Source organism: Heterodontus francisci, chromosome 34 (assembly GCF_036365525.1).
Source record: "Heterodontus francisci isolate sHetFra1 chromosome 34, sHetFra1.hap1, whole genome shotgun sequence".
Taxonomy (NCBI): Eukaryota; Metazoa; Chordata; class Chondrichthyes; order Heterodontiformes; family Heterodontidae; genus Heterodontus; species Heterodontus francisci.
The window spans coordinates 9,785,930-9,812,635 of NC_090404.1; the positions used below are offsets into that span (position 1 = coordinate 9,785,930).

The 26,706-nt window shown below is 46.4% G+C and overlaps 2 protein-coding genes across 2 annotated transcripts; one reads left to right on the plus strand and one right to left on the minus strand.

Moving 5' to 3' along the window:
• Window positions 1–3,522: 3,522 nt before the first annotated feature.
• LOC137348600 (zinc finger protein 34-like) lies at window positions 3,523–5,860 on the plus strand. Its single transcript, XM_068013885.1, has 2 exons — window positions 3,523–3,588; window positions 4,048–5,860. Exons 1-2 carry the CDS (start codon window positions 3,523–3,525, stop codon window positions 4,741–4,743), a joined length of 762 nt encoding a protein of 253 aa, XP_067869986.1. The 3' UTR covers window positions 4,744–5,860.
• Window positions 5,861–22,810: 16,950 nt separating this feature from the next.
• Window positions 22,811–25,345, minus strand: LOC137348601 (zinc finger protein 664-like). Its single transcript, XM_068013886.1, has 3 exons — window positions 25,331–25,345; window positions 23,073–23,266; window positions 22,811–23,027 (listed from the first exon to the last, which is right to left on the minus strand). The coding sequence occupies exons 1-3, from the start codon at window positions 25,343–25,345 to the stop codon at window positions 22,811–22,813; spliced, it is 426 nt and encodes a 141-aa protein (XP_067869987.1).
• Between the last annotated feature and the right edge of the window lie 1,361 nt (window positions 25,346–26,706).

Below are 26,706 nucleotides of genomic sequence, written 5' to 3' on the forward strand. Positions count from 1 at the left end.
TATTTAAGGAAGGATATACTGGCATTGGAGGCAGTTCAGAAAAGGTTTACTAGGCTGATTCCTGGGATGAAGGGGTTATCCTGCCAAGAATGGCTAAACAGGTTCAGCCTTTATTCATTGGAGTTTAGAAGAATGAGAGATGATCTGATTGAAACATATACGATTTTAAGAGGGCTTGACAGGGTAGATGTTGAGAATATGTTTCCACTGGTGGGGGAATCTCGAACTAGGGGACATAGTTACAGCATAAGGGGGCACACATTTAAAACTGAGATGCGAAGGAATTTCTTCTCTCAGAGGGTGGTGAATCTCTGGAATTCTCTACCTCGGAGAGTTCTGGCGGCTAGGTCGATAAATGTATTTAAGGAGGAGGTAGATAGATTTTTGAAATCTCGGGGAGTCGAGGGTTATGCGGTGCAGGCCCGAAAGAGGATCTGAGGCATGGGACATATCAGCTATGATCATTTGAATGGCGGGGCAGCCTTGAGGGGCTCACTGACCTACTCCTGCTCCTATTTCTTATGTTCTTAAATGCAGATTGGGTGACCGCTTTGCGGAACACCTCCACTCGGTCCGAAAGCATGACACCGAGCTTCCGGTTGCTTGCCATTACAACACATGCCCCTGCTCTGATGCCCACATATCTGGCCTGGGCTTGCTGCAGTGTTCCAGTGAACATCAACGCAAGCTTGAGGAACAGCATTTCACTTATCGATTAGGCACACTACAGCCTGCCGAACTGAACATTGAGTTCAATAATTTCAGAGCATCACTGGCCCCCGCCATTGTATTTTCAGTTTTTTTTTTTCTTTTATTTTATTTCAGTTTGTTTCATCATTCATTTTTCTTACCATATGCCTGCCCACTCTCTTTTTTCATGTTTGTGCTTTGGGCCAGGAGCTGTGCATTTTCTGTCCATTGATGCCCTGTCTGCACTAACGCTTTGTCTTTCAGCACACTATTAACATACCGTTTGCCTTTGTTCCATGACCTTCTGGCCAGTTATCATCTGTGATCTTGTCCTATCCACACCTTGCCTTTTGTTATCTCTTGCCCCGCCCCCGCTTTATTTGCTTAAAACCTATTACATTTCTAACCTTTGCCAGTTCTGACCAAGGGTCACAGACCTGAAACGTTAACTCTGCTTCTCACTCCACAGATGCTGCCAGATTTGCTGAGTATTTCCTGTTTTTATTTCAGATTTCCAGCATCTGCAGTATTTGCTTTTATTTTAGTTAATTAGGTAGCTAGTTATAACTGGTTCCCTCAGCAGGGCCTGACTCTGGTCTCTGGAATTAGATTAGATTAGATTAGAGATACAGCACTGAAACAGGCCCTTCAGCCCACCGAGTCTGTGCCGAACATCAACCACCCATTTATACTAATCCTACACTAATCCCATATTCCTACCAAACATCCCCACCTGTCCCTATATTTCCCTACCACCTACCTACACTAGTGACAATTTATAATGGCCAATTTACCTATCAACCTGCAAGTCTTTTCTCGCTAGTATAAATACAGGAAGTTTTTCCAATGCACAAAGTAAGCAGCACAAAGTTCTGCTAGACTACAAGACAGAGAGCTGAACTTGGGAACTTGCCAAGTGTGGGAATTTAGTGCAGTGAGGGAGGAGGTGCTGTTACAGAACAAGCAGTGATCCAAGAGAGGGAGCTGGAGACGGTGAGAGCTGAAGCCCAGAGGCAGTAATTAGAGAGCAGGTAGGTGTTTGGTGAGTTTTAAGGTTTTTTCCCCTTTCTACACTGGGTCAGTAGTTTAGACTGGTACTGGGGAGATAGAAGTATTTTGTTAAATATGTATGTTAACTAGTTAAACAACTTAATACATCAGTTAAATTAAACACAATTAAAATGGCAAGACAGGTGATGTAGCATGTGGTGGATACCAGTGTGATCCACTACAACCATGTCTGCAGCTTGAGGAGTTTCGGCTCAGAGTTGATGAGCTAGAATCAGAGATTCAGGCACTGCGATGCATCAGGGAGGCGGAAGGTTATCTGGGCGCTTTGTTCTAAGAGGCAGTCAAGCCCCTTAGGCCAGGTACTTCATATTTGGTCCATGATCAAAACAGTGTGACTGTGAGTGAGGTTGGTATGGGAAACCAAAATGTAGAAATGAAGGTGCCTCAGCCCTTGCACTTGTCCAACAGATTCAAGGTTCTTGCAGCTTGTGTAGACGAGAGCAGGGACAGCAAACTGACTACAGCACCGTGCTGCAGGGGGCCATTCAAGTGGGGGGAGTAAAAGGGAATTTAGTTGTAGTAGGAACAGTATAGTTAGGGAGATCGATACTTTTCTTTGCAGCTGAGAGCATGAGTCACAAAGGCTGTGTTGACTACCAGTATTTCCAGCATTTCTTATTTTTATTATTGAGGATGGGGATATTTGTGTAGCCACCTCCTCCAGTTAATTGTTTACTTGTCCATTCACGACTGGATGTGGCAAGACTGCAGAGCTTAGATCTGATCCGTTGGTCGTGGGATCGCTTAGCTGTCTATTGCGTGCTGCTGCGCTGTTTGGCACGCAAGTAGTCCTGGGTTATAGCTTAACCAGGTTGACACCTCATTTTGAGGTCTCCCTGGTGCTGCTCCTGGCATGCCCTCCTGCACTCTTCATTGAACAAGGGTTGATCCCCCGGCTTGATGGTAATGGTAGAGTGGGGGATGTGCCAGGCCATGAGGTTACAGATTGTGGTTGAGTACAATTCTGCTGCTGATGGCCCATAGTTCATCATGGATGGCCAGTTTTGCATTGCTAGATCTGTTGGAAATCTATCCCATTCAGCACAGTGTTGTGCCACACAACATGACGGAGGGTATTCTCAATGTGAAGATGGGACTTTGTCTCCACAAGGACTGTGCGGTCATTCCTGCCAATACTGTCATGGACAACTGCATCTGCAGCAGGAAAATTGACGAGGACGAGGTCAAGTATGTTTTTCCCTCTTGTACGTTCCCTCACCACCTGCTGCAAATCCAGTCTAGCCGCTACGTCCTTTAGCACTCTGCCAGCTTGGTCACTAATGGTGCTACCGAGCCACTCTTGGTGATGGACATTGAAGTCCCCCACCCAAAGTACATTCTGTGCCCTTGCCACCCTCAGTGCTTCCTCCAAGTGATGTTCAACATGGAGGAGTACTGACTCATCAGCTGGCGGGGTGGGGGGGAAGTAGGTGGTAATCAGCAAGAGGTTTCCTTCATGGTTGGCCTGATGCCATGAGACTTTATGGGGTCTGGAGTCGATGTTGAGGACTCCCAGGGCAACTCCTGACTGTATACCACTGTGCCGCCATCTCTGCTGAACATTCCTAGGGATGGTGGTGATCATGTCTGGGACATTGCCTGCAAAGTACGATTCCATGAGTATGACTTCACTGAAGTGAATTCGTGAACCCAGATGGGTTTTATGACAATGGTTTCATGGCCATCATAAGACTAGCTTTTTAATTCCAGATTTATTAATTGAATTCAAATTCCACCTCTGCTGTGGTGGGATTCGGACACATGTCCCCAGAGCAATACCCTGGGTCTCTGGGTTACCAGTCCAGTGACAATGCCACCACCTCCCCAGTATGGTACGATGGGTTTGGATTTCAGCCCAGGGATGAGGGAGAGTGTGTGGGATGGGGATTTACAGCTTTGGGGGAAACATGAGAGGAATAAATGTACCACAGAATCTAGAATTGTCTATTCTGAATTTCTAGCTTGTACTGACAATGATGACTTTTGCAGGGGATTAGAAGGGGAGGATTTGCATTTGCAGACTCAAACTCAAACCAAACATCACGTCAGGAGCTGAATATCATCGGCCTTTGAATGTGGAAGGAGGGAAAAGATTTCAAACATCAATGTGACTTGAAAAGCACCAAGACACAGACACCCCAGTGAGAGTGTTCCAGTGCACTGACTTTGGAAAGAGTTTTAACCAGTTACACAGCCTGAAGAAACATCACCCCATTCACAGCAGGGAGAAAACGGTGCACGTGTTGTGCGTGTGGACGAGGCTTCAGCTGATCATCCATCCTGGAGAGACACCAGGACACCCGCACCGCGGAGAAACCATGGAAATGTGGGGACTGTGGGAAGGGATTCAGTTACCCATCACTGCTGGATACACATCGCCGCAGTCACACTGGGGAGAGGCCGTTCACCTGCTCCGTTTGTGGAAAGGGATTTAGTCAAGTGTCCACTCTGCTGACACACCAGCGAGTTCACACTGGGGAGAGACCGTTCACCTGCTCCGGGTGTGAGAAGGGATTCGCTCATTCATCTCACCTTCTGACACACCAGAGAATTCACACTGGGGAGAGGCCATTCACCTGCTTAGTGTGTGAGAAGGGATTCATTAGTTCATCTCTCCTGCTGATTCACCAGCGCAGTCACACCGGGGAGAGGCCGTTCACCTGCTTAGTGTGTGAGAAGGGATTCATTAGTTCATCTCTCCTGCTGAAACACCAGCGCATTCACACTGGGGAGAGGCCATTCACCTGCTCCATGTGTGAGAAGGGATTCACTAAAGCATCTAACCTTTTGAGACACCAGCGAATTCACACTGGGGAGAAACCATTCACCTGCTCCGTTTGTGGGAAGGAATTCACTCAGTCATCTCACCTTCTGAGACACCAGAGAATTCACACTGGAGAGAGGCCGTTCACCTGCTCCATTTGTGGAGAGGGATTTAATCAATCATCCAACCTGCTGAAACACCAACGGGTTCACAAGTGACTGCAGGGTTTGGATTCTGCGGTTATTTTTAAAAATTCATTCATGGGAAATGGGCGTCACTGGCTAGGCCAGCATTTATTGCCCATCCCTAATTGCCCTTGAGAAGGTGGTGGTGAGCTGCCTTCTTGAACCGCTGCAGTCCATGTGTGGTAGGTACACCCACAGTGCTGTTAGGAAGGGAGTTCCAGGATATTGACCCATCTTCCCATGACATTCAATGGCATTACCATCACTGAATCCCACACGATCAACATCCTTGGGTTTACCATTAATCAGAAACAGAATTGGAGTAGCCATATAAATACCGTGGCTACAAAAGGAGGTCAGAGGCTAGGAATCCTGCAGTGAGTAACTCACCACCTCACTCCCCAAAGCCTATCCACCATCTACAAGGCACAAATCAGGAGTGTGATGGAATACTCTCCACTTGCCTGGATGGGTGCAGCTCCAACAACACTCAAGAAGCTCGACACTTTCCAGGACAAAGCAGTCCTCTTGATTGGAACCCCATCCACAAACATTCACTCACTCCACCGCCGACGCACAGTGGCAGCAGTGTGTACCATCTACAAGATGCACTGCAGCAATGCATCAAGGCTCCTTAGACAGCACTTTCCAAACCTGCGACCTCTACCACCTAGAAGGACAGGGGGAGCAGATGCATGGGAACACCACCACCTGCAAGTTCCCCTCCAAGCCACATCATCCTGACTTGGAACTATATTGCGTTCCTTCACTGTCGCTGAGTCAGAATCCTGGAACTCCCTTCTTAACAGCACTGTGGGTGTACCTACCTCACATGGACTGCAGCGGTTCAAGAAGGCAGCTCACCATCACCTTCTCAATGCCTATTAGGATGGGCAATAAATTCTGGCCTGGCCAGCGACACCCACATCCCAAGAACGAATAACACCTACAGGGCTATGGAGCAAGAGCTGGAAAGTGGAAATAGGCTGGATAGCTCTTTTTTGGCCAGCACAGAAACGATGGGCCGAATGGCCTCCTTCTGTGCCGCTAGTTTTCCATGTTTCTGTTCTGACAGTTGGGGTTTGTTTCTACTGTTAATAACCTCTATTCTATTCTGGATAGATTTGAAATAAATCAGCTTTGTTTTAAACACATTGTTGTACATTTTTGTCTTTCCCACCTGAGTGTTCAGCATCACCCGGCTGGATCTCAGAAAGGACAATCTGGGGGGAGGATCATACGGCAGGAACAGAACTTCAGCCTGGACACAGTCTTTCAGGATCACACTGAGAGGGACAAACGGCACTTTGGTCTTTCTTGACTCTCTTCACTGACAGCAAAGGCCCCGTGTGGGTTAATCCTGGGGTGTGTAAGAAATGTGTCGCAGCCGCTCTCTTCCATGATTCAGAGCTCCGAGGTACGGAACAGAAGGCTCCTTTACAACTGTGTTTCGAGTCAGGAAGAACAACAGTGAATGCTGGAAGCATGCTGTCAAATCAGAGATTGGTGCAAAACTTTGATCTGTTCCTGATTGAAAGTGAAATGGCAGGTTTAAGTTTCCAATCTGAAAATGACTGCGGTTATGCTATGAAGATTTTATGTGTTTGTTCTGAGTCCACTGTTTTCAGGCAGGCATTAACTCATTTAAAATAAACCCCTATAAAGTAACTTGGTCAAGTCTGCATTTAAACAACAGGTGGAGGAGTTCACAGGAGCTTGTTAACTGTTGGTACAATTATACAACAGACATTTGATCTCCAGATAAAGAAGGACCTGCAGCATGTTTCCTGCAGCCATGTCTCTGTCATGGCTATCAGATCGTACTCATTTATTTCTATTTGCATTCTCAGTTCATCTGTTTTGTTTCGAATTCTACATGCATTCAGATTCAGAGCCTTTAGTTTTGTCCTTTTTATTATTTTTGTAACCTCTAACCTTATCTGATTTACTGTTAGATTTGTACTCTCTGTCCCTTCCTGTCAGTCTTTTTATCTATTCCCATTTTAATACCTTTTTCTCTTGCCTTGTCTCTACCCTTTGTGCTGGACCTGATAGAGGTTTGGACCGGGGTATTGTGGAGGGAACAGTTCCACCAGAATACTGAAAGGGGAGGGGAAATGTGTCTGGTGGTGGCATCACACTGGAGGTGAGGGAAGTGATGGAGGATGATGTGTTGAATGTGGATGCTGGTAGAGTGGAAGGTGAGGACAAAGGGAACCCTATAGTGCTTCTGGGAGATGGGGAAGGGGTAAGAGCAAACGTGCGAGAAGTGTAATGGAACAGTTTAGAGGAGGCTGGGGCAACGCGGGCTTCACACAAACAGATTGCAGTCCCAGACCTCAATATAAAACAGGGAACATTATCCGATTTACAAACATCCGGTGTAGGTCTCAAACCCAGAATAAGTACCTTTCGGTCCCATGTTTGTGGTGTACTTGCCATGGGAGTGTTTGATGCGACAGTGGGAGCTTTACTCTGTATACAGCCCAATGTGTATCTGACTGGAGAATGCTTCGAGCAGACGCCAGGTACTCAGAATTTCCCATTTTTATTTCCCTGACGCTGACATCCATCACTATAAAGTAAGGATGAGATAAACCCATTAGTTTCTCCTCGGTCACAGATCTAGAGGGACAGTGAGTGTCTGGAACATTTTTGTACAGTCTGCTCGATATTTCATCCCTGTGTCTCCACCTTTTGGTGATGTTTTGAAATTGAGATCCTCTAGTTATTGACTCACAGACCACTGGGAATAGGTTTTCCTCATTTACCTGATGAAATTTTGAACTCCTCCCTCAGATCTCCAGTGACCCTTTGCTCTAATGAAAACAGCCCCAGTTTCTCTAATCTCTCCTGATAACTAAAGCCTCTCTTCCCCGGTATCATCTCAGTGAATCTCTTCTGCACCCTCTCCATGGTCTTGATATCCTTCCTGGTGTAAGATTCCAAAACTTCACCCAATATTCCAACTGCAGCCCAACCAATGATTTGTACAGGTTTACATGACCTCTGTCCTTTTGTACTCTACACCCCTAATTATAAAACCTAGGATCCCGTTGTGCTTTCTAACCACTTCATCAACTTGTCCTCCCAGTTTTAAAGGTTTGTGTATCCAAACCCGTTGTAGGTTTCAAATATATTAACGTGTCTAAGATACATTGACATCAAATGTCTGATTTAATATGTATTCTAGGATAGAGAAGTTTAGTCTGAGTTCGAAACTCAAACACGCGTTTCACTGCAGACAGGTCACCATGGCGACACTAATAAGACATTCCATTCCACAGAATTGACTCATTGGAAACTGTAATCAGATCAGGAGAAAGGACTGGGCTTGTCTGTTATTAAATGCAATATAAATTTAAACCAGAGTGAGGAATAAATTAGATGATGTGTGATGTTTATACCTATAATTGTGAAACTGTAAGAAGTAACAGAATTAACAGTAGGCAGGGTAGTTTAGGGATAATAAGACAATTACTGAAGAAAAGTAACTGCTGGGAGCCAGGGAAAGTGTCCTTGTAAATCACAGATTAAAGAAACTCCAGCTGTCTTTTCCTCACTTGCTGCCAAAACCCAGGAGAGAAGACAAAGAAGAGTCAGGATCCAGAGCTGGATCACTGCAGGGTATAAAAGTGAGGGTATACTGCTGTAAGGGGGCAGTACAGAACTGGAGACACCGGAGATCAAGCTCAGGGCACCTGAGGTTCCATCCAGCAGGCTGACCTCGTGTAAGTGACTGTGAACATGTGGGACTTGCATGTTTACTCTGACTGATGGATCAATATAAGATACAGTAGAGGACAGAGAATCTGTTCAACTTCTATTAATACAGTATTAAAGGTGCTAACACTGGACTCTCAGTCTGCTAATTAAATAAGACGAGGTTTTGGAGTCGCAGAGTTATACAGCACAGAAACAGGCCCTTCGGCCGATCGTGTCTGTGCTGGCCATACAGCACCCACCTATTCTAATCCCATATTCCTGCACTTGGCCCGTAGCCCTGTATGCTATGGCGTTTCAAATGGTCATCTAAATAATTCTTAAATGTTGTGAGGGTTCCTGCCTCCTCCACCTCTTCAGGAAGTGCGTTCCAGATTCCAACCACCCTCTGGATGAAAAAATGTTTCCTCAAATCTCCCCTAAACCTCCTGCCCCTTACCCTAAATCTATGCCCCCTGGTTCTTGGCCCCTCTGCTAAGGGAAAAAGTTTCCTCCTATCTAACCTACCAATGCCCCTCATAATCTTGTACACCTCAATCATGTCCCCCCTTAGCCTTCTCTGCTCCAAGGAAAACAACCCAAGCCTATCCAGTCTCTCTTCATAGCTGAAACACTCCAGCCCAGGCAACATCTTGGTGAATCTCCTCTGCACCCTTTCCAGTGCAATCACATCCTTCCTATAGTGTGGTGACCAGAACTGTGCACGGTACTCCAGCTGTGGCCTAACTAGCGTTTTATACAGCTCCATCATAACCGCAGCCTCACAGCTCCAGGGACCCGGGTTCGATTCCGGGTACTGCCCGTGTGGAGTTTGCAAGTTCTCCCTGTGTCTGCGTGGGTTTTCTCCGGGTGCTCCGGTTTCCTCCCACAAGCCAAAAGACTTGCAGGTTGATAGGTAAATTGGCCATTATAAATTGTCACTAGTATAGGTAGGTGGTAGGGAAATATAGGGACAGGTGGGGATGTTTGGTAGGAATATGGGATTAGTGTAGGATTAGTATAAATGGGTGGCTGATGTTCGGCACAGACTCGGTGGGCCGAAGGGCCTGTTTCAGTGCTGTATCTCTAATCTAATCTCTCTAATCATAACCTCCCTACTCTTATATTCTATGCCTTGGCTAATGAAGGCAAATATCCCATATGCCTTCCTAACCACCTTATCTACCTGTGCTGCTGCCTTCAGTGATCTATGGACAAGTACACCAAGGTCCCTCTGACTTTCTGTACTTCCTCGGGTCCTACCATCCATTGTGTATTCCCTTGTCTTGTTAGTACTCCCAAAATGCATTACCTCACACTTTTCAGGATTAAATTCCATTTGTCACTGCTCCGCCCATCTTACCAGCCCATCTATATCTCACTGTAATCTAAGGCTTTCCTCCTCACTATTTACAACACCACCAATGTTCCTGTCATCTGCAAACATACTGATCATACCTCCTATATTCACATCTAAATCATTAATGTACACTACAAACAGCAAGGCTCCCAGCACCGATCCCTGTGCTAAACCACTGGTCACAGGCTTCCAATCGCAAAAACAGCCCTTGACCATTACTCTCTGTCTCTTGCCACGAAGCCAATTTTGGATCCAATCTGCCAAATTGCCCTGGATCCCATGGGCTCTTACCTTCTTAACCAATTTCCCATGTGGGACCTTATCAAAAGCCTTACTGAAGTCCATGTATACGACATCTCCTGCTTTACCCTCATCGACACATCTAGTCACCTCCTCAAAAGATTCAATCAAGTTTTTTTTCTTCTTTGGCCTCCTCGTCTCGGGAGACCATGGGCAAGCGCCTGGAGGTGGTCAGTGGTTTGTGGAGCAGCGCCTGGAGTGGCTACAAAGGCCAATACTAGAGTGACAAACTTCCACAGGTGCTGCAGATAAAATTGGTTGTCAGGGCTGTTTTGCAGTTGGCTCTCCCCTTGCGCTTCTGTCTTTTTTCCTGCCAACTGCTAAGTCTCTTCGACTCGCCACACTTTAGCTTTATGGCTGCCCGCCAGCTCTGGCGATCGCTGGCAACTGACTCCCACGACTTGTCATCAATGTCACAGGACTTCATGTCGCGTTTGCAGACGTCTTTAAAGACTTCAATCAAGTTAGTTAGACATGATCTCCCCTGACAAAGTCATGCTGACTATCCCTAATTAATCCCTGCCTCTCCAAGTGGAGATTAATCCTGTCCCTCAGAATTGTTTCCAGTATTTTCACAACCACTGATGTTAGACTCACCGGCCTGTAATTACCTGGTTTAGCCCTAGTACCCTTCTTGAATAATAGCACCACATTCGCTGTCTTCCAGTCCTCTGGTACCTCTCCTGTGGCCAGAGAGGATTTGAAAATTTGTGTCAAAGCCCCTGCTATCTCCTCCCTTGCCTCACATAATAGCCTGGGATACATCTCATCTGGGCCTGAGGATTTATCCACTTTTAAGCCTGCTAAAACAGCTAATATTTCCTCCCTTTCAATGCTAATATGTTCAAGTATATCACAACCCCCCTCCCTGATCTCTACGCCTACATCATCCTTCTCCATAGTGAACACCACTGAAAAGTGATCATTTAAAACCTCACCTATGTCCTCCGGCTCCACACAAAGATTGCCAGATTGTTTTAGCTAGAATCTTCCAGCTCTTTACTGGTCTGCTCCTCTACTACTTTTAAACCTTTACCATTTAGTGTACACTTCATCTTTAATAACTTACAAAATGTATCACTTCATATTTCTCTGTGTTAGATTTAATCTGATATCTACCTGCCCCATTTATTAACCTGTGTATTCACACTGAGTCACTTACATTCCTCTTCACAGTTCCCCCACACTCCCTATTTTAAAGTTGTCTGGAGATTTTGATCTTGTGCTCCATGTACGCAAGCCCAGATCATTTCTCTATATTGGTCCCAAAACTGACCCTGGGGACAGTCTGAAGAACATCCATTAACCACTACTGTCTCTTTTCTGCCCTTTACCCAACTTCCCATCCACGCTGTCCCACTCCCCTTTAATACCATGAGTTTAAATTTTATCAACAAGCTGCCTGTCCAGCATCTTATCAAACACCTTTTGACAATCCATCTACACAACATCCACTGCATTTCCTTTCTCACTAAACTGTGTTATTCACTTAAATAATCCCTGCTGTCTGTCCTGAATGAATCCATTTCACGAACAAATGTTGAAATGTTTGCTCCACACCCATCTGTTTAAAGCCACAACAGAAAGGACCAGTTTACTCCTGGAGTTTGAGATAAATTAGGTTTACATAGAAACATAGAAAATAGGAGCAGGAGTAGGCCAGTTGGCCCTTCGAGGAGTAGGCCAGTTGGCCATTCATTATGATCATGGCTGATCATCCAACTCAGTAGCCTGTTCCGGCTTTCGCCCCATATCCTTTGATCTCTTTGATGGGGGGAGCGGGCAGGCCGCTCCCCCCATCCCAATGACGTGGAGGGGGCGGGCGCTGCATTCCCATCAACAGTGTCCAACACCACTGTGTAGGTGCCGGTGCCATTTTTAAAGGGCTTCAAGCCCTTCCAAGTCATTAAAATTTTTAAAGTGGTATGAATTGTAAATTAAAAAGGAAAAACTTGATTAAAGTTTTAACATCCTCTCCCACCACCCAATGACAAAACAAATTATTACTTGCCCTCCACCCCACTCAAGAAAATTTACCTTGCATTCCTGACCTTCCCCCCCCCCCCCCCCCCCCACCAGTTTACACACTTTGAACCTTACCCCTTCCCATCACTCCCAAAACTAATTAAAACGGTTTCATCTCGCTCTCCCCTGCTGCCCTGAAAACTTACTTCCTCCCCCCTCTCCACCATTGTCCCACATCGGATCTCTGGTCGGAGATTCAAAGGCGCAGGATTCCCGGCAACCAGCCAGAATATGGCAGCGGGACAGCCGACAGGCACAAGTAGGTAATTAATTCATTAATTTAAATATTTAAATCCTGCTCCCATCACCGAGCAGCAGCAGGGCCACCACGAGGCCTCTCCGCCGCCAATAATATGGGGTGGAACCTTCTCGATGTCAAGGCCCTTGGCGGGCCTCTCCTGGAGGCATTTTCTGGACCTCCCTGACATGACGCCCGACATTGGGGAGCCGGTAAAATTCACCCAGTAATCTCCCAGGCTCCCGGGAGAAACAAATACACATAGGAAAAAGATAGGGCCAGTAATGTAGGATTACATAGGATATATGACACAGAAACAGGGCATTCAGCCCAACCAGTCCATGACTTCATTTATGCTCCACTTGAGCCTCCTTGCATCTTTCCTTGTCTAAATCTATCATCGTAATCCTCTATTCCCTTCTTCCTCATATGCTTGTCCAGCTCCCCCTTAAATGCATCTATACTATTCGCTTCAGCCACTCCTTGTGGTAGTGATTTCCACATTCTCTCCACTCTTTGGGTCAATAAATTTCTTCTGAGTTCTGTATTGGCAAAGAGGTAAATAGCGAACAGATGGTGCAAAACAGGAAACGTTGCTTTCAGGTATGAAACTTTTTGGAAGATTTTTGTCTGCTTTTACAGACAGCATTTTAATTTGGAGACAGTGTTAGAGACATATAGGAAGCTTGTACAGTGTATACTCACACATTGATCTCTCCAAAATAACCATCCAATCAAAAAAATTTTTAATCTCGGATCATTGCAGAGAAGATTCCTCTGAAAGGAACGCAATCCCAGATCCTTGATCACCCATTATCACTGCACTACTAATCAAAATGGCATTGTCTATGCCCATCTACCATTGGCTACTCAGTTGTAGGTGCTGTCAAAGATACAGAAGCATCTGTCAATGTCATGGGAAACAAAACATTCAACAAACTACAGGATTGCCCCATTCTGTGCAAACCAGAGAATACAAAAGTTTTCCCTTACAACAGTGACAAACTACCCTGTCAAGTCCTGTTAGAATTTTAGAGGTTTCTATGAGATCCCCCCTCACTCTTCTGAACTCCAGCAAATATAATCCTAACCGCCTCAATCTTTCCTCATGCGTCAGTCCCGCCATCCCAGGAATCAGTCTGGTAAACCTTCACTGCACTCCCTCTATAGCAAGAACATCCTTCCTCAGATAAGGAGACCAAAACTGCACACAATATTCCAGGTGTGGCCTCACCAAGGCCCTGTATAATTGCTGCAAGACGTCCCTACTCCTGTACTCGAATCCTTTCGCTACGAAGGCCAACATACCATTTGCCTTTTTTGCCGCCTGTTGCACCCGCATGCTTACCTTCAGCAACTGGCGTATGAGAACACCCAGGTCTCGCTGCATATTCCCCTGTCTCAGTTTATAGCCGTTCAGATAATCTGCCTTCCTGTTTTTGCTACCAAAGTGGATAACCTCACAGTTATCCACTTTATACTGCATCTGCCATGCATTAGCCCACTCACGCAACTTGTCCAAATCACCCAGAAGTCTCTCTGCATCCTCCTCACAACTCACCCTCCCACCCAGTTTTGTGTCATCTGCAAATTTGGAGATAATACATTTAGTTCCCTCATCTAAATCATTATATTGTGAATAGCTGGGATCCTAGCACCGATCCCTGCGGTACCCCACTAGTCACTGCCTGCCATTCGGAAAAAGACCCATTTATCCCTACTCTTTGTTTCCTGTTTGCCAACCAATTTTCTATCCATCGCAATGCACTCGCCCCAAACCCATGCGCTTTAATTTTACATGCCAATCTCTTATGTAGGACTTTATCGAAAGTCTTCTGAAAGTCCAAATAAACCACATCCACTAGATTGTCAATTATTCCTCTCTCATTACACAATACCCAGTCTAGGATGGCCTGTTCTCTAGTTGGTTCCTCAATGTATTGGTCCAGAAAACCATCCCGTATACACTCCAAGAATTCCTCCTCTACGGTATTGTGAATAATTTGATTTGCCCAATCTATATGCAGATTAAAGTCACCCATAATTACAGATGTTCCTTTATCGCATGCATCTCTAATATCCTGTTTAATACCAGTCCCAACATCACCACTACAGTTTGGAGGTCTATATACAACCCCCACTAACGTTTTTTGCCCCTTAGTGTTTCTCAGCTCTACCCATACAGACTCTCCATCGTCAGAGCTAATTTCCTTCAAAATGATGCAGCGTTTCAGCCAAAGAAGGACATCTGGGCTCAGCCCCGTCCATTACAAAAGCTGATTGGTTGGAGGACCAACCACCAGCTCGGTCCCCCAGTCCTGCCCTACTCTTTCTATTGGTCTGGAGCTCATGTCAATCACGTAGGCATTGTGAGCTGGCAGGCAAGGGGTGTGGAGGGACCGGGTTAATAAATCGCGGGGGGAGTGGCTCCCGGGTTCACCCGGCCAGAAAGCACAGTGTAAGCGGCAAACTCTGGGAGTAACAGCAAATGCTGCAAACTCAAGAAGTATCTGTAAATGAAGGAGAAATTCAAAAACCTTGCATTTCTATAGCGCTTTTCACGAACACAAGATATCCGAAAGTGCTTTATAGCCAATGAAATAGTGTTCAAGTTTACTTTCTGTTGAAATGTCAGAAATATGGCAGCAATTTCAAGTTCCCACAAACAGAAACATGATAATTTTGTTTTTATTCATTCATGGAATGTGGACGTTGCTGGCCATGCCAGCATTTATTGCCCATCCTTAATTTCCCTTGAGAAGGTGGTGGTTAGATAAGATGAGGACATAATGGGAGAGAAACTAGACAAAGACACAGATTCAGGGTGAGGGAAGAGGGAACCTCGGGGGGTGTTTGCCTTGGTGGAGAAGAGGAGGATGCAGCTGAATGGATGGTCTCAGTGTTAATGACAAAGAAATCCATGATCTCCTTACACTTGTTTGATCAGGTGGGAGAGGTTTAAGGAGACGGTGGTGGAGAAATGAAGCTGGGGTTATCTTTGCTTTCAAGAATGATCCTGAAATAGTGAGCAGTTTTGGCAGAGGAGAGCCAGGCCAGATAGAGTTTGATGTGTGGTGCAGCTGGCTCTGGTAATGAATGGCTAAACCAGTTGTGGGCCAGTTTAGTTTAGTTTAGTTTAGAGATACAGCACTGAAACAGGCCCTTCGGCCCACCGAGTCTGTGCCGACCATCAACCACCCATTTATACTAATCCTACACTAATTCCATATTCCTACCACATCCCCACCTGAGCCTATATTTTCCCTACCACCTACCTATACTAGGGGCAATTTATAATGGCCAATTTACCTATCAACCTGCAAGTCTTTGGCATGTGGGAGGAAACCGGAGCACCCGGAGGAAACCCACGCAGACACAGGGAGAACTTGCAAACTCCACACAGGCTGTACCCGGAATTGAACCCGGGTCGCTGGAGCTGTGAGGCTGCGGTGCTAACCACTGCGCCACTGTGCCGCCACGCTGGCCCGCCGAGATGGAATTGGCAGCCGGGAGGTTGGGGCACCCCTTGCAGGCATGGCACCCCATCCCATCCAAGGTCCAGAAGATGCGGTAGGTCGCCTGTAGAACTCAACATTAAATTGGCCCTCCAAGACCTCATCCCTGTGCCAACTGCATAAAGAGCTGGCGGCGGAAGGTGTAGACATGTCGGAGGCTGTTCTCCCGAAGACTGAGCGGGACTGGGGTGATCCCCGACCTCACCTCCCCCAGATGGTGCAGACGAGGGAGAGCAGCTCACTGGGAATGAAGGGCGGTATGTTTGACAGCATGATCAGCTGCGCAGTGGCCCCCAGAGGGTCCACCAGCAGGAAGGTCCCCGACACAGTGAGCCCCTTACTCAGGGCCAGGGACACCGTCCGCTCGGTCTTCAGGAAGAACACAGCCTTCCTGTACATCTTCAAGGCTGCAACAATGGCTGAGATGCCAACAACCTCAGCCGTTGGTTTTATGTGGGCCTCAATGTTGGGATGGGGATAGTTCTTCTCCCCATGGTTGGATGTTATTAATTTAAAAGGTGACGGGACTATATTGGCAGCCACAGAGGCTGCAGCTGCATTGGTAGTCGGTGCTCTCGGGTCCAAGTGTTAAACCCACCTTGAATTGCAGGCTTGCAAATCGAACAAAATGAAAGGTTCACAACAAATACTGAAAAAAAAACAAATAACAGATTAGGGGAGAGGGTGAGGGTATAGAGGAGGGTAAGACATGCTGTAAGGGATGTCTTGCTTTCTGTAGGTGGTTCACTTTTGCCAACACTCTTGGTCTTCCAGTTTTCTGGTCTGGGGAGGCATCTTCACCTGGGTCAGCTGAAACTACCCAGGCACTAGCTATCCCCTTCTGTCTCTTTAGCTGGGCAGCTTCAGCTGACCCAGGCTGGGCAATTAGGGTGGGGAGGGAGCTTCCCTGTGTGCTTATTGCAGCAGCACAGATCCCTACAGAATTAGCGCCCCACCCCTTGTTGTTCCAGCTACTTGTTCCTCCTCCAACAGTCCAAAGCAAAGGAAACTTCTGGTGTTCAGCACCCACCTCCAAACAAAGCCTAGTCTCCAAAAAGAGTCTCTTTCTTCACTGCAAAGGTGATTATTGTTCAAGCTTTCCCTCTGCTTAGTGTAACTGCTCTCCCTCTACTCAGTGTCGCTCCTCTCTCCACCTCTGCAACCTCCAACTGCACCAGAACTATTAGCTGAGGTTCGTTGCTGCAATCAGCAGTCAGCACCTCCAATCAAACAACAGCCAACCCTGTTTTTTTACTTTTCTTTGTATCTCATCCTGATTTTTTTTAGGTGGCCTTTATACTCCAGGCCCCTTTTATGTATAAAGAGAGAGTGGGGCTGGAGGCCATTACCTACCTGAAGACCAGAGTAGCGGCAGGCAGACCTGGGAGGAGGCGGATCTGGAGGGGGACCTGTATAAAGAGAGGGCGGGGCTCGAAGCCCTGACGTACCGGAAGACCGGAGCGGCGGCAGTCTCTCTCTCTCTCTCTCTCTCTGTGCCGGTGCGCGCTGAGGTTCAAAAGAGGGAAAAAAAGACTTTGTGACATCACAGGAAATCTGTAACCTGATTGGTTGGATAAGTAACAGCAGCTAGTGTCTAAATAGCTTTAAAAAATCAGGGGAGAGAAAGTTCTTTTTTTAAAAAACCTCAACACCTAACTGATAAATGATAAGGTTAGTACTACTAAAGTGTGTTTTTTTATTAATTAGTGTAATTTATTAATAATTACTAGTAAGTATTAGTAATTTTTAATATAATTAGTGGTTTTTAGGGAATTAAGGTCCCTAGTGTAAATAACCTCTAATTTTTGAGTAATTTAAGGCAGTAAATTAAGGGTAAGTCATGACAGGGCAGCTCGGCAATGTGGAGTGCTCCTCCAGTGCAATGTGGGAAGTCAGGGACACTTCCAGTGTCCAGGGCAAACATGTGTACAGGAAGTGTCTCCAGCTGCAGCTACTCAAAATCCGCGTTTCGGATCTAGAGCGGCGGTAGGGGACATTGTGGAGCATCTGTGAGGCTGAGATCATCGTGGATAGCACGTACAGGGAGGTGGTCACACTGCAGGTTAAGACTGCTCAGGCAGAAAGTGAATGGGTGACTGCCAGGCAGAACAGAAGAAATAGGCAGAAAGTGCAGGAGTCCCCTGGGTCCATCTCCGTCTCTGACAGATATTCCGCTTTGGATACTGTTGGGGGAGAGAGCTTCTCAGGGGAATGCAGCAAGAGCCAAGTGTGTGGCACCATGGGTGGCTCAGCTGCATAGGAGGGAAGGGAAAAGAGTGGGAGAGTTATAGTGATAGGGGATTCTATCATAAGGGGTACAGATAGGCGTTTCTGTGGCCGCAAATGTGACTCCAGGATGGTATGTTGCCTCCTTGGTGCTCGGGTCAAGGATGTCACGGAGCGGCTGCAGGACATTCTGAAGGGGGAGGGTGAACAGTCAGAGATCATGGATCACATTGGTACCAACGACATAGGTAGAGGGATGAGGTCCTGCAGCAAGAATTTAGGGAGCTAGGTAGCAGATTAAAAAGGGCCTCAAAGGTTGTAATCTCTGGCAAAGGTGGGACCTGCATATGTCAGACGGGTTGCACCTGAACCGGAACGGGACCAACATCTTTGCTGGAAGGTTTGCTAGTGCTGTTGGAGGGGTGGGGGGGAGCGGTTTAAACTAATTTGGCAGGGGGGGGTGGGATACAGAGTGGAGGTACAATAGTGTGTGATGCATAGTCAAATATAGAAGAGAAATTAAGTCTGTCCGGAAGGCAGAGAAAATATAGACTTGTTAAGGCACAAGTGAATAATGCAAGGCTGGATTGCATCTATTTTAACACAAGGAGTCTTATGTAAGGCAGATGAATTGAGATGAGTTGATTAACACATGGGAATATGATATTATTGCTATCACAGAGATATGGTTGAGGGAAGGGCAGGACTGGCAGCTCAAAATTCCAGGGTATAGAATCTTCAGGCGTGACGGCTGTGGGGGTAAAAGAGGAGGTGGCATGCATTGTTGATCAAGGAGTCAATTACTGCAGTCAGGAGGGATGATATCTTAGAAAGTTCCTCAAATGAGGCCATATGGGTAGAACTTAAAAACAAAAAGGGGGCAATCACTTGGCAGGGAGTGTATTACAGGCCTCCAAACAATCAGAAAGAGATAGAGGAGCAGATACATAGGCAAATCTCAGAGAGGTGTAAAAATAATAGGGTAATAATAGTAGGAGATTTCAACTTCCCCAATATTAACTGGGATAGTTTTAGTGCAAAAGGCTTAAAGGGGGTGGAATTCTTAAAGTGCATACTGGAGAGCTTTTTGAGTCAGGTCGTAGAAAGTCCTACAAGAGAAGGGGCGGTGCTGGACCTAATCCTAGAGAATGAGGCTGGACACGTGGTAGAAGTGTCAGTAGGGGAGCATTTCGGGGATAGTGACCATAACTCTCTAAGATTTAAGGTAGTTATGGAAAAGAACATAGATGGACCGGAAATAATGGTACTGAATTTTGGGAAGGCCGATTTAAAAATGATAAAATAGGATCTGGCCAAAGTGGACTGGGAGCAGCTACTTGTAGGAAAGTCTACATCAGACCAGTGGGAGTCATTTAAAAAGGAAATAGTGAGAGTTCAGGGCCATCATGTTCCTGTAAAGGTGAAGGGTAGGACCAACAAGTTCAGGGAACCTGTATGTCAAGTCGTATAGAGGATTGCATAAAGGGGGAAAAAAAGGAGGCTTATGGCAGATTCAGAGGGCTGAAAACATGAGAGGCCCTAGAGGAGTATGGCAAGTGTAAGGGGGGGCGGGTACTTAAAAACATAATTCCGAGAACAAAGAGGGGACATGAAAAAACACTGGCGGGCAAGATAAAGGAAAATCCCAAGGTGCTTTATAGGTATATTGAGGGCAAGAGGATAACCAGGGAAAACGTAGGGTCCATTAAGGACCAAAGTGTGTGGAGCCGAAGGATGTAGGTGAGGTTTTGAATGATTACATTTCATCTATGTTCATGATGGAGAAGGACGATGTAGGTGTAGAGATCAGGGAAGGGGATTGTGATATACTCGAACATATTAGCGTTGAAAGGGAGGAGGCATTAGCGGTTTTAGCGGGCTTAAAAGTGGATAAATCCCCAAGCCCAGATGAGATGTATCCCAGACTGTTATGTGAGGCAGGGGTGGAGATAGCAGGGGCTCTGACACAAATTTTCAAATCCTCTCTGCCACAGGAGAGATGCCAGAGGACTGGAGGACAGCGAATGTGGTACCATTATTCAAGAGGGGTAGCAGGGATAAAACTAGGTAAGTACAGGCTAGTGAGTCTAACATCAGTGGTAGGGAAATATTGGAAAACATTCTGAGGGATAGAATTAATCTCCACTTGGAGAGGCAGGGATTAATCAGGAATAGTCAGCATGGCTTTGTCAGGGAGAGATTGTGTCTAACAAACTTGATTGAATTTTTCGAGGAGGTGACTAGATGTGTAGATGAGGGTAAAGCAGCTGATGTAGTCTACATGGACTTCAGTAAGGCTTTTGATAAGGTCCCACATGGGAGATTGGTTAAGAAGGTAAGAGCTCATGGGATGCAGGGAAATTTGGTTCCAAACTTAGCTTAGTGGCAGGACAGTGATGGTCGAGGGTTGTTTTTGCGATTGGAAGCCTGTGACCAGTGGTGGACCGCAGGGATCAGCGCTGGAAGCCTTGCTGTTTGTAGTGTACATTAATGATTTAGACGTGAATATGGGAGGTAGGTTTAGTAAGTTTGCAGATGACATAAAAATTGGTGGTGTCGTAGATAGTGAGGAGGAAAGCCTTAGATTGCAGGACGATATAGATGGGCTGGTAAGATGAGCAGAGCAGTGGCAAATGGAATTTAATCCTGAGAAGTGTGAGGTGATGCATTGTGGGAGGACTAACAAGGCAAGGGAATATACAATAGGTGGTCGGTCCCTAGGAAGTACAGAGGGTCAGAGGGACTTTGGTGTACTTGTCCATAGATCTCTGAAGGCAGCAGCACAGGTAGATAAGGTGGTTAGGAAGGTATATGGGATGCTTGCCTTTATTAGCCGAGGCATAGAATATAAGAGCAGCGAGGTTATGATGGAGCTGTATAAAATGTTAGTTAGGCCACAGCTGGAGTACTGTTTACAGTACTGGGCACCACACTATAGGAAGGATGTGATTGCACTGGAGAGGGTGTAGAGGAGATTCACCAGGATATTGCCTGGGCTGGAGCATTTCAGCTATGAAGAGAGACTGGATAGGCTAGAGTTGTTTTCCTTCGCACAGAGAAGGCTGAGGGGAGACCTGATTGAGGTATACAAAATTATGAGGGGCATAGATAGGGTAGATAGGAAGAAACCTTTTTCCTTAGCGAAGGTGTTAATAACCAGGGGACATAGATTTAAGCTAAGGGGCAGGAGATTTAGAGGGGAGTTGAGGGAAAAAAATTTCACTCAGAAGGTGGTTGGATCTGGAACACCCTGCCTGAGGGGTGGTAGAGGCAGGAACCCTCACAACATTTAAGAAGTATTTAGATGAGCACTTGAAAAGCCATAGCATACAAGTCTACAGGCCAAGTGCTGGAAAATTGGATTAGAATAGATAGGTGCTAGATGGCCGGCACAGACATGATGGGCCGAAGGGCCTGTTTCCCTGCTGTATAACTATGACTTTAATATTCTGGATAAATGTCAAATAAATCAGTTTTATTTCCAACACACAGTGTGTGGAGTATTTGTTTCCAGGAAAAGAGGAGACTAATTGAAATGCTGCTGTTGACTGTTCCATTTTTGGGCCTTTTCTCCTCTGTTAAAGAAAGACTTGTGTTTTTGTTGCTCCTTTTATGACATCAGGACGTCTCAAAACACTTTACAGCCAATGAAGTTGAGAGGGAGCTTTACCCCAAATGGCCAAGTCCAGCTCCTATTTTTTATGTTCTAACCCCTGCTGTACCTGCCTGGGGAGTGTTTGATGGGACAGTGTAGAGGGTGTTTTACTCTGTCTCTGACCCTGTTTTTTTTTTAAAGAAGCCTTTATACTCCAGGCCCCTTTTATATACTATTTGTCGAGAGGGCCTTTAATCCTCAGGCCCCCCTCCTTATATACATTGTATAAAATTACTTTATTACAATCGAATAAGTAAAACAAAAACTCAAATTAAAATGCAATTTTCAGCATCTACGATGCACTGCAGCCCTTGTGGTGCCCACCGGTCGCGAGAGGCCTCAAGTGAATCAGCAGACACCACATGTTCCTTTTCCAGGGACACCTGGGTGCGAACGTAACCTCGGTAGAGGGGCAGGCAATCAGGCAGATGGACCCCCTGGCGGCCTGCTGCCTGGACCAATGGATCCTCATGGAGGACAGGGCAGAAAAGATCTGCTGGCGCCCATTTCCCGTTACGGTGTGTGTTTGCTGCAGAAAGCATACCTCCCTTCCCTGAGGACTGAGAGATTGTGAAATCTGCAGAGACCGCCCCCCCCCCTTGCTGCTGTTGATGTTGAGGCTGACTATGGATAGCTTCATGTCAAAAATACTTTGATCCCATCACCACCACCACCTCACTGTGAGGAGGGAAGTGGAAGTGATCCTCTCCTTCCACACCCCCAGCAACTCAGAGAGGAACACATTGAACCAGTGCCGCATGACCTTTTTCATGTCTGCGCCCTTACCCACCTCTTTGAGGACAGCATGGACAGATCAGATGATTAATACTAGATCTGACCACCAGTCAGGAGCCGTTTGAACACAGATTGACATTTATCCAGAATATTAAACAGCAGCTCATTTATATGGATTATTAACATCAGCAGAAACTAATCCCAACTATCAGAGTGAACATGGTTCAGTCCTGGATATGATGAACAGCAGCAATAACAGCAGAATCCAACCCCAGCAGTCACTTGTGAACTCGCTGGTGTCTCAGCAGAGAGGTTGACTGAGTGAATCCTTTCCCCCATATAGATCAGGTGAACAGCCTCTCGCCAGTGTGAATGCACTGGCATTTCAGCAGATCCCTTTTACTTTTCAAGGTCTTCTCACAGTCAGAACATTTAAAAGGTCTCTTACCAGTGTGAACAAGTTGATGTGTCAGTAGTTTGGCTGGCTGATTAAATCCCTTCCTACGCATGGAGCAGGTGAACGGACTCTCCTCAGTGTGAATGCACTGGTGTTTCAGAAGTCTGTTTAATCAATTAAATCCCTCCCCACATATGGAACAATTGAACGGACTCTCCCTAGTGTGAACTCGCTGGTGTGACAGCAGGTTGGATGACTGAGTGAATCCTTGCCCACACACGGAGCAGGTGAACGGCCTCTCCCCAGTGTGACTGCGCCGATGGGTTTCCAGCTTTGATGGGGAACTGAATCCCTTCCCACAGTCCCCACATTTCCACGGTTTCTCCGTGGTGTTGGCGTCCTCCTGTATCTCCAGGTTGGATGATCAGTTCAAACCTCGTCCACACACAGAACACGTGGACGATTTCTCCCAACTGTGAATGGTGCGATGTTTCTTCAGGCCATGTAACTGGTTGAAACATTTTTCCTTCTTTAGCTCCTGATGTACTGAGTGAATCTGTCAGATTTTGATGTGATGTTTGCTGTGAGTTCCCCGTCTGCAAATCTTCCCGTTCTAATACCCTGTAAAAGGAGTTTCTAAAAGTCAGTACAGAATAGAAATTCAGAACAAACAATTCTAGCTTCTTTCTTTTGTTAATTCTTTCATCGGATCGGAGCATCACTGGAAAGTCAGCATTTATTGCCCATCCCTAATTGCCCTCGAGACAGTGATGGTGATGGTGAACCACCTTCCTAAACCCTGCTGCCCATGTGATGCAGTTACACCCACAGTGCTGTTAGGTAGCAAGTTCCAGGATTTTGACCCAGTGACAGTGCAGGAATGGTGATATATTGTCAAGTCACAATAGTGTGTGACTTGGAGGGAAAGTTGAAAGTGGTGGTGTTCCCATGCACCTGCTGCCCTTGTGTTTCTGGGTGGTAGAGTTTGTGGGTCTGGAAGGTGCTGTTGAAGAAGCCTTGGTGATTTGCTGCAGTGCATCTTGTAAATGGTAAACACTGTACATTAGTGGTGGAAGAAGTGACTGTTAAAATTGGTGGATGGGGAGTGATCAGGGTCACTGACCTGAAACGTTAACTCTGCTTCTCTCTCCACAGATGCTGCCAGACCTGCTGAGTATTTCCAGCATTTCTTCTTTTTATTTCAGATTTCCATCATCTGCAGTATTTTACTTTTACAGTATATGTTGATCAAACGGGCTGCTTTGTCCTGGATGGTGTCGAGCTTCTTGAGTGTTGTTGGAGCTGCACCCATCCAAGCAAGTAGAGAATATTCCCTCACACTCCTGACTTGTGCCTTGTAGATAGTGGACAGGCTTTGGGGAGTCAGGAGGTGAGTTACTCGCCGCAGAATTCCCAACCTTTGGCCGACTCGTGTAGCCTCAGCATTTATGTGGCCGGTCCAGTTAAGTTTCTAGTCAATGTAGCTGGTGGGGTATTTGACTATGAATGTCAAGGGGAGGTGGTTAGATGCTGTCTTGTCACCGATGTTCATTGCCTGACACTTGTGTGGCATGAATGATACTTTCCACTTCCCAGCCCAAGCCTGAATGTTGCCCATGTCTTGCTGCATGCACAGACTGCGTCAATATCTGAGGCATTGTGAATGGAACTGAACACTGTGCAATCATCAGTGTACATTCCCATTTCTGATGAAGGGAAGGTCATTGATGAAGCAGCTGAGAATGGCTGGGCCTAGGACACTGCACTGAGGAACTCCTGTAGCAATATCCTGGGGCTGAGATGATTGGCTTACAACCACCACCTTCCTTTGTGCTCAGTGTGACAAATACCACAAATAGATTCATAATGAGGGGGAAATAGAGAAATGAATGACCTTTAAACACCTGGTCCACTTGGCACTGAAATGTCTGAAACTCAGAATAGGGATTCCAGGAAAACAAAATACTGACAAATGTTACATAGGAACATAGGAAGATAGGAACAGGAGTAGGCCATTCAGCCCCTCGAGCCTGTCCCGCCATTCAATGAGATCATGGCTGATCCGTGGCCTAACTCCATATACCTGTCTTTGGCCCATATCCCTTAATATCTTTGCTAAACAAAAATCTATCTCAGATTTAAAATGAACAACTGTTCTAGCTTCAACTGCTGTTTGTGGGAGAGAGTTCCAAACCTTTACCACCCTTTGCGTGAAGAAGTGCTTCCTAACATCTCTCCTGAAGGGTCTGGTCCTAATTTTTAGACTATGCCCCTCGTTTTAGAATCTCCAACCAGTGGAAATAGTTTATCTTTATCTAGCCTGTCTTTTCCTGTTAATATCTTGAAGACTTCGATCAGATCACCCCTTAACCTTCTAAATTCTAGCGAAAACAGGCCTAATTTGTGTAATGTCTCCTCGTTATTTAACCCCTGTTGTCCAGGTATCATTCTTGATCTTTACACCTACATCATCCTTCTCCATAGTGAACACAGGTGAAAAATAATCATTCACAACCTCACCTACGTCCTCCGGCTCCACATACAGATTGCTACTTTGGTTCTCAATGGGCCCTCATTTTCCCTGGTTATCCCCTTGCCCTGAATATACTTATAAAGTGCCTTGGGATTTTCCTTTATCTCGCCCGCCAGTGTTTTTTCATGTCCCCTCTTCGTTCTCCGAATTATGTTTTTAAGTACCCCCCCTACACTTTCTATATTCCTCTCGGACCTCCGCTGTTTTCAGCCCTCTGAATCTGCCAACAGCCTCCTTTTTTCTCCTTATCCAATCCTCTATATCCCTTGACACTCAGGGTTCCCTGAACTTGTTGGTCCTACCCTTCACCTTTACAAGAACATGATGGCCCTGAACTCTCACTATTTCCTTTTTAAATGACTCCCACTGGTCTGATGCAGACTTTCCTACAAGTAGCTGCTCCCAGTCCACTTTGGCCAGATCCTGTTTTATCATATTGAAATCGACCTTCCCCCAATTCAGTACCTTTATTTCCGGTCCATCTTTGTCCTTTTCCATAACTGCCTTAAATCTTACAGGGTTATGATCACTAACCCGAAATGCTCCCCTACTGACACTTCTACCACGTGTCCAGCCTCATTCTCTAGGATTAGGTCCAGTACCGCCCCTTCTCTTGTAGGACTTTCTACGTGCTGGCTCAAAAAGCTCTCCTGTATGCACTTTAAGAATTCCACTCCCTATAAGCCTTTTGCACTAAAACTATCCCCACCCCAACATTGAGGTCCGCGTAAAAGCAATGGCTGAGGTTGTTGGCATCTCGGCCATTGTTGCAGCCTCGAAGATGTACAGGAAGACTGTGTTCTTCCTGAAGACTGAGCGGACGGTGTCCCTGGCCCTGAGTAAGGGGCTCACTGTGTTGGGGACCTTCCTGCCGGTGGACCCTCAAGGGAACACTGCGCAGCGGATCATGCTATCAAACGTCCCGCCCTTCATTCCCAGTGAGCTGCTCTCCCTCATGTGCACCATCTGGGGGAGGTAAGGTCGGGGATCACCCCAGTCCCGCTCAGTCTTCGGGAGAACAGCCTCCGACATGTCTACTCCTTCCCCCGCCAGCTCTTTATGCAGCTGGCACGGGGATGAGGTCTTGGAGGGCCACTTTAATGTTGAGTTCTAGGGGGTGACCTACCGCATCTTCTGGACTTCGGACGGGGCGGGGTGCTATGCCTGCAAGGGGTGCGCCAACCTCCCCGGCCGCCAATTCCACCTCGGCAGGCCAGGGTGGCGCCGTTTGTGGGGAGAGGGAGACCCGTCCGGGTGGAAGGAAGGCGCAGTGCAAGACAAACCACCCAAAGGTGCGCCCCCTGGACGTA

What these genes read in the sequence shown, in the direction of transcription:
- LOC137348600 (XM_068013885.1), top strand. Translation starts at nt 3,523, where the DNA reads ATGTCCCCAGAGCAATACCCTGGGTCTCTGGGTTACCAGTCCAGTGAC. An exon ending in ACAATGCCACCACCTCCCCA is followed by an intron (nt 3,589 to 4,047) that starts GTATGGTACGAT and finishes TCCATCCTGGAG; the next exon opens with AGACACCAGGACACCCGCAC.
- LOC137348601 (XM_068013886.1), bottom strand. An exon ending in GTTCACACTAGGGAGAGTCC is followed by an intron (nt 23,028 to 23,072) that starts GTTCAATTGTTC and finishes TTGATTAAACAG; the next exon opens with ACTTCTGAAACACCAGTGCA.